Below are 12,427 nucleotides of genomic sequence, written 5' to 3'. Positions count from 1 at the left end.
TGACTATTATTATTATTAATATAACTTAATAACTTTTTTCTTGTAATATTACGACTTCATCCTTGTAAATTTGACATTTTGCTCGTAATTTTACAACTCTACACTCTACACTGTATATTTGTAAAATTATGTATATTTGTAAACTTCTGACTTTTTCTTGTTCAACAATAATTGTATCCTTGGAAATGAATAACTTTTTTCTTGTAAACTTTATTTCTGTAAATTTACTTTTTTCTTGGATTAGATTATCGGAGCAGGCTTTAGGACCCGGGGGGCGACACGTGACGTAGCACAACAACAGGAAGTGGGAGCACACGTTGCCGGTAGGTTGTGTGTTCTGTGTGTTAGCTTCAGTAGCTTTAGCTTCAGGGTCACCGGTAAAGTTGGGAGTTGAACCGGCAGCTTCTCCCGCTCCTCCGCCGCGTGTGTCCGGTAACATCCGGTACCGGAAGCTCGTTGTGCAAACGACTCGGTTTGAAACGTGTCTCCTGCGGTTAGCTTTAGCGGCTAGCAGCTAGCACACCGCTCAGAGAGCAGCAGCTGTAAAGGAGACTGAGGTAGAAAGTAATCAAGTACCGAAAGTAATCGTACCGAAAGTAATGCAGAAAGTAATCAAGTACAGAAAGTAATCAAGTACAGAAAGTAATCAAGTACCGAAAGTAATCAAGTACAGAAAGTAATCAAGTACAGAAAGTAATCAAGTACATTTACTCAGAGTCTCATCAGTATTACATCACACGTGATCATCGAATATGAATCGATCAGCTGATCAACAGACAAATGACTGACAACCTCTGAATCACATGTTGGACTCGCTGCTTGTTTATTCATGATAGATAATAATGAATGTTGACTTTTTAACTGTGACAAACTAATACACGTGAATCAGATGTAAGCAGAGCAGGAGGAATATTATATTTGATCTTATAACCACAATAAGGATTTAAAGAGAAACTTTATATTGGTGATAGTACGAAGTTATTACTATTGTAATATAACTTTTTTCTCGTAACATTATTGTTATTGTAACAATTTTCGTTATATTACAACGTTATTCTCATAAAATTTTAAACAATTACAATAAAATTAAGTACTATCTCTTAAAATGTCAACATTATAATTAATGATTTTATTTTTGTATATTTTCACTTTTCCCTTTAAAAGTCCACTTTTTTGATTAATCAGATAAATGGAAAATGAACCTTTAATCAATGTGGTTTTCTATCTGGACACAGCCCAATTAAATTAAGTATTTCACCGATACAACAACAGTGTTAAACAAACAGTGGTTTTGTTCTGAAGTTATTTATCATGTGAAGATTTAGATATTTGTTCTGTCCCTGTGAAATTCATGTGTTTTGGTTCTAAACTGTTAAATGAAAAAACCAAGTCATTTAAAACCATCTCCTGAACTTCACGATCGTCTGAGTAAACAAGCCATTGAAAGATAATTGTGGTATGTTGTTGTGTTGCAGTAAAGAGGTTTTACTTTGTTGTAAACTGTTGGATTGTGTTAACCCGTTTAGCAGTGTGTTGTTATGTGTGAGCCTGTGTAGCAGTGTGTGTTGCTGTGTGTTGCTGTGTGTTAACCTGTGTAGCAGTGTGTGTTGCTGTGTGTTGCTGTGTGTTGCAGTGTGTGAACCTGTTAACCTCTCGTGTTCAGCTCCTAACTGACCTCAGCAGGAAGGAGGCTGCAGGGCTCTGGAAGAAAACGTTGTTAATATCAAACTCAGTGAAACAGCTCGTCCTCTGTTTCCTTGAGATGTATTTCTGAGTGCAGCCTTTGTGGCTCTCACTTTCATGGCTGGTGACAAATCTCTGTCTTTGCTCAGACTCACTTCGCTGACATCTTCTTGGCTGCTTCCAGTTCTGCTCTGGCGGGAGAATGCTGGGGTTTGTTTGTTTAGTTTCTGCCGATAACAAACATCTTTTCTGCATTGTTTATTCTGCAAAATAAAAGCTTCCATATGTACAAACGTTAAATTGAATGGACCAATCAGGAGTGCCACTCCTAATTGTGTTGTATTTTACAGTACAATAACCACAAAGTTCTGTTTTAATGATGAACAATGATATGGTGTGTCTGTAAAAAGCTCATCTCGGCCAACTGATCACTTGATTGGGCTCTGATATTGGTTGTGTGAGATTACATCATCCAAACATTTCAGCGAATCAGATTTTGAAAACGCAGGCTGTGTGAAACACGCAGCCAATGACAGGTTTATAGTCTTAGTCCACATGTAGTTAGACTGTTTGACTTGTTGAACTTGAACTGGACACGTGACTCAGCCTGGTCTCCGTCCCCGAGCGGCTGCTGAGCTAATGACATCATCACTGTGGGCCCAAACTGCCCATTAGGCCTCCAAGGTGAGCGGCAGCGGGGGTTTTGTTACGCTGTCTCTGCTTCCATGGCCTAGAAAGCCTAATGTTCTGCATGAGAGACAAATCCCATTTGTGTCCCAGGCAGTGGGGCTGGATCCTCCCCAGCTTACAGTCAACACTGACACCCGTCCAGTAATCACCTTAGTTTTGGCTGAGCGAGCACGGTCATGGCCGGCATCGCACGCCGCGGCTCGGAGATGAATAAATATTGGGTGATGAGGTTAAAGAGATTATCCAGCAAATGACTTATTTCATACAAAGTGCCTCAGACAAAGTCAGACCAAGGGCCACACTCAGCCAGGAGGTTTTCTGTTGGTGCTGATGTCGGACGACCACAATCAGAAAACGACCTGCTCTGGTCTCTGTTCAAAATGGTTCCTGATGTTTACAGTGACCTTTGACCTCCCACAAACGAATTCAAACTAAAGGTCATTTCAAACCAAGTCAGGATTTTTCATCCAAAATTGTCTCAGATGTAAGTAAATGAATTCACCCTCATGTTGGGTCAGTTAAAGTCGGACCCTGCAGTTCCTTATTTCAGTTTTCAGAGCAGGTTTGATTTGCTGCTGTCGTCCTCACTGCTCCTCTCCATTTTATCTCCTGTGCCAACGTTTTGGAACGAGTAGATTAATAATGACAGATTAAAATACAAATACGATAAATCTGTTGCACAGATTTGATGTGCAAAGTCCGTAAGGATCAAATAATATCTAAATAACCTGTATATCTTGTGTGATGTAACAAACACTGCAGCCTCTAGGGGGACGCCATCAGCTCCTTCATGTATATAGATTTTTCTACGAGGGCCTTCCCGTGTGCCGGTTCCTCTCAGCCTCGTGCATTCGAGCCCCATCAGCGAGCCGTCAGATCTCCATCTGCAGGCGGCCCCCGTCCTTAATGAAGCGCTCATCAGGAAAAATCCATCTGCTGCCGGCGCCAGCCTTCTAATGGAAAAAAGAAACATCTCTCTCATATTGACAATGAGAATCTGTAATTAGAGCTTGGGTTGAGCGGCGGGCAGAGCGACACAAAGAGCTCAGAGTTGACTTGTTTGTCTGGAAGTCGCTTGTGACACGAGCAGAGACACTAACGAGAGCTGCAGACCTCGTGTGGATAATGAGGCAGAGGAGGAAGCAGCTGAACTCTGGTCTGAACGCGCTCGACTGTCCTGCTGGTAATCATGGTTAATCTGCTGGAAAAGTCTCCGTGATACGAAGAAGGAAAATCCACTTCACTGGCCACGTCGCACTCTTGGAAGCAGGTGGAGGTGAACTTTATGTTTCTGGTCATACTGTGACATTTACAGAACAGGCTGCACAGCTCAGGCCTCTTAAATCCTCCTGAACCCGAAGGCAACTTCTCGTATGTCCCTGCCGCTCAAGGACACCGCGAGACGGTCCTCTGCAGTGTTTGTTCAGAGACATGTTCTGAAGTCTTTGCAACTTCCCTACTCGAGCCCACTGGTTCCTCCTGAAAACATAAATCTTTAAAAACAGCTCACAAATATATAGTTTCATTATTTAAAAAGTAATTTCCCAAAACAGCTGGACCCTAGTTTGAATTAAAAATGAGTCTGGTTGAAATGGAGCATCAGTCTGGAACACAACCCCCTGTAAAGCAGCAGATTAAGTTTTAGTATCTACTACAAAAACATATTCTATTATTAGATATAGTATTAATAAGTGAGCTTGCAGGTGCTGGTATGTTCCTTCAGTTAGGTGAACAGTTCCCCTGCTTCATGCTAAGCTAAGCTAACTGGCGGCTGCTTGAAGAGAGAATGGTTCTGCACATCTCCCAGATTCTAAGACTATTCCTTTAATGATTAGAGGACTACGCTGCCACGTTCGGTAAACCTCATATAGCAGCATTTGTACGAGAACTGTTTCCATCCGTCACTCTCCCAAGTTTCCATCAAACTTATTTGTGGGTCAGGGCTTTTATTGGGCTCTGCTGCCCCTGCAAAGCCCAGGACTGCTGCCGAGGCAGAAGTGGAGCCGGTTTGGGGGAAATCTCTCAGCGGCCGGCTGTAATCAGCGTCGCTGCTGCTTTGCTGCATCCTCCCCTGTGGATTTATCGGTCTGGAAAACCTTTGGAACGCGAACATTAGTCACCGGCTGAGATGGAGTCTAGCCCAGAGACCCAGAAATTCAATTCTAGCAATCGAAGCAAAAACCGACCACAATGTCTCTGCTTGATAGTGACTGATGGGCTGACCTGGGGTCTGCTGCGTGGCTCTCGGTCCACAGATATTCATACCTCCTGTATCTGGCGCATCTGAATAAATTGCAAACGGTTAGTGGAATTGTGTTTGTTGAATCCCTGACCGATCGCTGCTTTTAGACATAAAGAGGCCTCGTCATCCTGAGCCCCCCCCCTGCCTTCATTCTGCTCTTTTAAAGAGCTGGAGCTCTTATTCCTGCGCCTGCTGCAGTCTCATAACCTCCAATAAGTGTTTGTTTATGATAACCTGTCGAGTCCAATGCCACAGCCTGTTACAGAGCTGCGTCTGTATACCGAGCCTCGGTTTGAATACTAATGCTGAGAGAGATGAGCTGCATTCACGTGTTTGTCACTCTGTCGACAATATGAATGCTTTTTCTGCAGAGTTGATAAAGAGCGCTCCCCCAGCAGAACTCACTTCAATGTGCTGGAGTGGAGTCGTCACCGCGTCATAAAGAAAAGCAACAGCGAGCGTCAGTCAATCACTAAACACCAGGAAGCAGAGGAACATTTCATCCCTTCATTATCCTCCTTCTTATTCCCTTCATGCTTTTCCTCAGGTTTGCCATCAAGACCATATCATTTTTTTGCATTAATGAGTTTGGACACAATAGGAGAGAGTTTCTCTTCCTCTTCATGTTCGGCACAAACAAAATGGAAGAACAAAGTCAGATTTAGGCTTTTGTTTTGGCGAGGCTACGAAGTGAAGGAGTTATTAAAGCTTCGATGGCGTCTAACGTTTCCTTCAGCTTTGAGTGATAGAACCAGGTCTGGTGCTGGGCTGGTTTCAGGCCGTCTCACCAGCTGGGAACAGCCCAGTCCGTCTGAGCGCTAGAAGGAAGACGAGGACGTCTCGTGCCAGACACAATCACACAGACACAGAAAAAACCACACAGATTTGACTTTGTAAGTCAAGCCTTAGAAATAATGATTCCTAAATCTGCATTTCTCTTTGGTTGCTCATAGAAACAGCTTCAACAATGACTAAACAAGATGTGAACTGGGGAGATAGAGTCACTGCAGACTCTGTGACAGTGAACGCAACATGTACTGAACCAATTTTAACCAGGAAAGTCAAACATCTCATTAATATTCAACACAAAATGGACTTTGTCTCCGCCGGGAGCCCCTCCAGAAAATATCTAGGAAATGTTCAGTGCTGTTGTGATTTGTAGAATGAACAAAGTGTAGATTCATTTAAAACAGGACGTTGAAATAGCTGTTGGTCGCAGCGACAGAATATTGTCTGTGTGATTCCCAAAAAGTTGACATAGAAGCAAGTTTTCTCCAGACAGCAGTAAAAGTCTGTGACAGCACTGTGCTGTGTAAAATGAATTTTTAATTAAAAACCAACCCAAGTAATAAGGTGTAGTGTGCAGGTGCCGTGTGTTCTGATCTGGACATTTAGCGAACAAGAGCAGAAAGTCCTTCTTCCTTTCAGCGTGACTTTGATGTGGGACCTGCTGTGTCAGCCACATGGTTTAAATGTGCCGACACAAAGCTACAGGAAACAAGGCGGTTTCAACACGAGTGCCGCGGGGCTGCGAGGTGCAGGAACCACTGAAGAGTGAGCGGAAACCTGGAAGCTCCACATCCCGCTTCCTCTGATGATACACTTGTTCACTGAGAGGAATTATGTGGCCGTGTGTGGAAGTGTAATGGCAATATGTTCACGTCAGGACGGATTGTTATGGTAGAATAGATTTTCTGCTGCGGCGCCGGAGTTTCCTCCCTCCAGCACATGGCGGGTAAGTGATGTCTTACAAAGCCCAACAGAAGCAGATCCCTGTGGTTAATGGGACGTAACGTTCAGCGAGGACACACTCCACACTGTACACCTGTGTGTGTGTGTGTGTGTGTGTGTGTGTGTGTGTGTGTGTGTGTGTGTGTGTGTCTGTGTGCGTGTGTGTGTGTGTATCACACTGTTGTACTTTAAATAAACACTAAAGCTCCCCAGGAACTGTGCTCTTTCACTTTCAGACCGTTCAGGCTCACATCAGTCTGGTGTTTATTTGTTCTGATGAAACCTGAAGTCAACACGTTGCATTTAATTTAATGATCAACAAGAAAACACTGAATGAACCAGTGTCATCTGTTCAGGCTGATTTCATCTGTAGTGAATTATTAGTATTTCATCATCTAACGAGTTGAATCTGAGCTGGTTCCAGGTTCCAACATGTCGGCCTTTCCTACGTCTGGTTACTCTCCTGTTTCCTCGTTTCATTTGGAATCAGCTGAAGAACAGACATTAGTTCATATGTTGAACTGGATTTTATGTGTTTTAAGAATCAAACCTGAAATTGAATTCATACACAAAAGATGCTTGTCTGGTTTAATGGAGAAACAACTTGTTCCTTTGCATTTAACCAGAACCTCCATCTTCTCTGACCTGACCTGAGTCTCTGTAGTGACTCCCCCCCCCGTCCTCCCCACCACTGACTCTGCTTCATGTCTTAAAAACCTAAATGTGCCTCTGATCATACCCCCCAAATTGTCCGATTCTTGTTAATCCACTCTGAGTTTTCCCGTTGTGTGTGTTGAGAATCGTAGAGACCTGGTATTGCAGTAGAAACGCTCTCCTGGTCACGCTGCGGTCACAGACACTTGGCGGCTGGAGGAGGAGTGTGCTGAGGGACTACACTGCTCTTTTGATGATGTTTCATTTGAAGTCTTGAGATGTGGAGGTAATGGCTGCAGCAGATCTCCGGAGTGAGGACAGTGAACATCCAGACGAGGCTGTTAGCTGTTAGCTGAAGGCAGCGGTGCATGGCTGCTGCTGCTGCTGCCCGCTGCTCGGTCATTTCACGCCTGTCTGCGCTTCCTGGAGCGCGTCGTGAAAAGCAAAGTGGATGAAAAAGCGTCTGGGGAGAACAGGAGTTGTGTGTTTTCATTGTCAAATGTGCAGAGTTGACAGAAGGCTCCTTTTCCTGCATGTTGTGATAAAGCCCCAACATCACGTGTGTTAGGATGATATGTGAGGTTGTAATTACATTTAAAAAGGATGTTGCAGTTACAGGCCTCTCATAGATTATGTATTTTTACAGTACAGTCACAACAATACACAAATACTTTATGAGATTTAAGATTTACATTCACAGAATATGATTCATTTTACTATTATTGATGGTGTGTGTATATAATATATGTATTTAACCTTGACCGGTGGGAGGAAATGGAAAATCGTAATCCATCTTTATTAACAGTCAGTAAATACATTTTTAATCGCACTTATAGTTCACGTATCATAAACCTGAAGATAATATGAAGCTTCTCTGTCAGATAAATTAAGTGGATATGCTTTTATCTTTCTTGCTGATAATTGTGTGTAGGTTTATTATCAATGTGTCACCGGAACAAACACCTACGCAGCGACAAGGATCTTTTCAATTTTGGGATGCAAGATTGTGGTTGAGCCAGAATATTGAAATAAATGGCAGTAACACGTTGAAAGATGTAATATCAATTGAAAGAAAAGTTCAAAAAATATCCAAGTTACCTTAAGAAAAGTGTTGATTTCACTTTGTCGTTGGTGTCATTGTTTTGTTCTGCAGTGCTCGTCTGATTCTTCCTCGTGTGTTTCACTTGTTTCACACACGTCTGTAATATTCGTCTTTTCCTGCGTTAGCTGTGATCTCCTTCCTCTGTGCTTTTCTATTACTCTCCTGCTGCTGCATCGACCTGCTCTCCCCACAGGGAATCGATGAAGTTTAATCAAACAAAGTCTAATCTAACCTGAGCGTGTTCACTTTCCTGCGTGTCGTCAAGGCTCTGATGTTTCCTGTGTTCCCCATGTCCTGTCCAGGTAATGGCCCAGCAGGCGACGGCGGGGTGGCGCTACGTGCGGGCGTTCGTCAGCGGCCTCTTCGTCGCCGTTCCAGTCACAGTCACCGTCCTCGATCGATTCGCCTACGTGGCTCGAGTGGAGGGAGCGTCGATGCAGGTGAGACACTACGACAAGGTCCACATCCACCAATCGGAGCTCGGTGCATCTGTCTTGTTTAAAGTACATGAGATGAACGGCTCCCGAGATTCCTCATTGTTTGGATTTCTCTCACTTCCTGAACATTTATATGGAAAAGAACAGGAAGGAGTTGGTAACTTCCTGCGACCCTCTGACCTTCTGTCTCTTCCATCAGTCGTCTTCATCCTCCTGCAGCTGTTGGACTTTGCCTCCATGTACCTGCAGAGTCTGAGGCTCACTCCCACTCACTCTCTGCTCTGAAGCTGGATCTTTTATTGAATTATTAGAATCAATATAAGTTATTGTTCAGAGCATTTTTCAATTCTAAACAGCTTGAGCATGATAGATACTAGAATTTAAAATGTATATACTTTGCCAGTTCAACAGTTCCAATCATTTCAGCTGTGAACGTCCGACTGAATCTTTGACTTTCATCTCTCACCTACACTTGAGCGTGGCGAGCTGAATTGATATGGCTGTGATGCCGACAGGGACTCGACTCGATGCTCTTGGGCGAAGCTCAGGAATCATAACACGGCTCAAGTCATTTTGAGATATTTAACATATCATATCTCTGAGGGCAGAGCCGAAGCTGAGGCTTGTTGGGCTGGAAGAGGTCGCTGCTGTGCGGCTGCACAACAGACACACAAACTGAGAACAATCAGTTGGTGGCAAAAGATTCAGATCTTAAGGAAATGCACATGTGTACAAAGACAACTGGACTTATTTGTGTTTCTACTTTTCCAATTGTACACATGTGCTGTTGAACATCTGAAGATACCAGGACCTGGATGACTGAGAATCTTCTCAGGACTCCAACGCGTCTTGAATCCAGATCTCGATCTGATTTTAACCTGATTATATTGACACCTGGTATGAAATGAGAAATGATTTCATGCTCTAACGTTCAGAATCACTCTCCTCAGACTGTCCCGCGCTGCAGCTCCTCTTTTCAGCCTCTGTCTCAAACACTTGGTTTTAGCTATTTAAGACCCGCCCCCTGATGATGCCCAGTCTGCTCTGATTGGTCAGCTGCTCAGCTGTGTGGTGATTGCTCAACCACTACTGGCTGCTAGGTCCTGCTGGTTTGGAACAGCACATGTGATAATCTACATACATGTTGTATGTGGCTCGACAACACAAGGACATTAACACGCGTGTGCAGGACGGTCACAGTGTGTCTCTGAACCAATCAGAGCATCGGCCTCTGTCTCAGGTGCATCCTAACTGTCCTGGGGTCAGATGGTGGTTAATGAACCGTGTCCCACCTGCTCCACCGCTACACACACTCAGCACTTTCTGCTGAGAAGTGTTGACCAGTAGTTACAGACAACTGTGCTGCAGGCAACACAACTTCCTCTACTCTCATCCATAAGAAAACCTCCTGCTCTCTCCTCCTCTGAGGAGCAGACGTGTACAAGAACAAACCAGAAGAAGTGTCTGTTGGGCTTTGACCGAGCTGGTCTCCTGTCATGCAGCTCATTATCCCTGACATGTTGCATTATGCATAAAACAATCTGCTCTATTTTTAATGAGCATGAATATTAAAAACTGTGTGTTGCTCTTCGGCTTGTGTTGTGTGTTTGCGTAGCCGGGGTCACGAGGACGACCTGTGAGAACATTTGATCAAATCTTACAACAAATAACGAATGGTGGTTGTTGTAGAGCAGGAAACAGGTTTGTTAGATGAGATGTTTACACCGAACATTTGAGTAACTTATTAAAAGCATCAACACGAATATGAACTATATTCTTTCCTTTAATTCACTGCCACACCGAGTCGGGCTGAAGATGCTCTACTCCCCCGTCTCTGCTGCCGTTATTAAAAGTTGAAGACACGTTGACCCCGGGCGTGGGAGGGAGTCGTCTGCTGCCGGACGCTATCTTCTTTGCTAGACGTCAAAATGTTCCCATGATGCCGTCTGGGAGACAGATCGCGTGCTACTGATTACTGCCGCTCACTGTGAGCTCCGTCTGTCGTCTTCATGAAATCAAACCACACATCTTGGCCCTTTGTGCTGTGGAGTCCCAGAGGCAGTGGAGCGTGAGGAAGAGACGACGTCCTCACGGGTCAAACAAACAAAGCTCTGCGTGGCGTTGTGGGGTTTTTCAGACGCTGCATATCAGAGACAAGCTTTGGAAGAAGAACATGAAGATTTGGATCCACGATTCATTGCTTTTGCTGCAGATAGTGATTCTGTAACATGACAAATGTGTCTCTGTGGTCAGAGCTGCACAGTTTAACACGACTCTTGTCTATAGTTTGTTTTTTTACTGATACTAATTTAACAATTTGATTAATTTGACATTAAGTCATGACGTCTAACACTCAGTAAAATACATGCATGTTATAATACAGCAGTAATAAACCTGATGTGATTCCAGCTTCATCATCGTCACTGTGATTTTTACATTATTTAAAATTTAGTCTGATCAAATCCGTGTGTGTGTCGTCATGGTAACTGTTGTCTGATGTGATCAGTGATAGATGGTGATCATTGTCTCAGCTGAGTTTCATATTTAAATTCTAAGACGGAGGAGGCCGAGGTTTACGACCCATACTGCAGTTAGCCACCAGGGGGCAATCAAGACGCTTTGGCTCCACCTTCGGGAGCTGTCATGGCGTCCATCTTTATTTACAGTCTATGAAAACGACTCACAGCTCAATGAGACATCTTCATTTAGTCAGTTCGTCTCATTCCATTTACATTTTAAAAACCGGGAAAATTCTGCAGACATGTGAATAAATGACCAGTAACTTTATCTCTACTGTGTTCACTAGTGTTTACATGAGATACGTAGAATCCTATTCGGACAAATGTAACTGAGTAGTTTTTACAGTACTTTAGTCTCACAGGAGACATTTAAATTAGAAATTCACTCATTAAATTTCAGTCACGATTCCCACGAACATGGTAATCGTTCCAAAACACAGGTTTTTCACTCCGGTTGTTTTCACTACGTGTTGCCAAGAAACGATGATGCATGTAATCCGGTGTTGGGGTTTGTAATTCCACTTCACTGATGTGGGCCTCGCTCGCCCACAGCTGGGTCGGAGCTGGGCAGCTGGATTTCAGACAAACAAGAGTCATTCCAGGGAATCTTTGTTAGGTAAAGAGAGTTGGATGAGGAGCTGCACCTCCACCTCCTCAACAACACAACCAGCTTCTCTTACCGTGTCCTGCTGCTGTGTACGATCCTTGCCCATTTCCAAAAATGAAGCCAAAATGAAAGCTGCCATCTTGTGCATTTGGAGTCAGAGTCAGGGGCAGCAGCGGTCGTGGACCAACTGGACTGTAGCGTGATGAAGTGTCCAGCTCTGACTGGAAACCTTGCGGCCTGACTGGGATATTTATTTTGGGGGACGCCAGACGAGAGATATTGTGTCAGTCACCCGGGCGAGCGTGAAATGGCCTGTGCACATCCTGTTTAATGAAACAGTCACTGTGTTGTCGTGTTGCTCGTCAGGGCCTCATCACGTGGATCCTCCGACAGTGACACCGTCCAAGTTCTGAGAATAATGATGCTGTTGGGTGGGGGAAGAAGTGCTGGGGGGGGGGGTAGACCAGCATAATAAAGCTGTCATGGAGGACTCGTGGTTGTTGGGAGCTCAGAGTTGAACATAGTGAAAGTGAATTTAGTCAAAATGACATATTAAACATCCCAAACATTGAAAGAGACGTGTTGCTCATAGTTAATTTACACCGTAAATAAAGATGGACGACATGACAGCTCCCAAAAGTGAAGCCAAAGCATCTTGATTGCCCCCTGGTGGCTGGCTGCAGTATAGGTCATAAACCCTGCCTCCTCCATGTTAGCAAACAATTTAAGTACACGTGGACTAAATGGGCTGAGACGTCATGA

General features: G+C 44.0%; 1 protein-coding gene across 1 annotated transcript in view; it reads left to right on the top strand.

The window, feature by feature from the left end:
• Positions 1-268: 268 nt before the first annotated feature.
• immp2l (inner mitochondrial membrane peptidase subunit 2) overlaps positions 269-12,427 on the top strand; it is a 78,556-nt gene continuing 66,397 nt past the window's right edge. Inside the window, exons 1-2 of the mRNA XM_035156931.2 lie at positions 269-323; positions 8,405-8,542. Of these exons, the coding sequence (XP_035012822.1) occupies positions 8,408-8,542 (135 nt within the window). The 5' untranslated portion in view covers positions 269-323; positions 8,405-8,407. The remainder of the gene's footprint in view (positions 324-8,404; positions 8,543-12,427) is intronic.

The sequence above is a fragment of the Hippoglossus stenolepis genome, chromosome 5 (genome assembly GCF_022539355.2).
Source record: "Hippoglossus stenolepis isolate QCI-W04-F060 chromosome 5, HSTE1.2, whole genome shotgun sequence".
In the NCBI taxonomy this organism is placed as follows: domain Eukaryota; kingdom Metazoa; phylum Chordata; class Actinopteri; order Pleuronectiformes; family Pleuronectidae; genus Hippoglossus; species Hippoglossus stenolepis.
The sequence above is the reverse complement of the archived record's forward strand: the minus strand, read 5'-3'. Positions and strand labels throughout refer to the sequence as shown.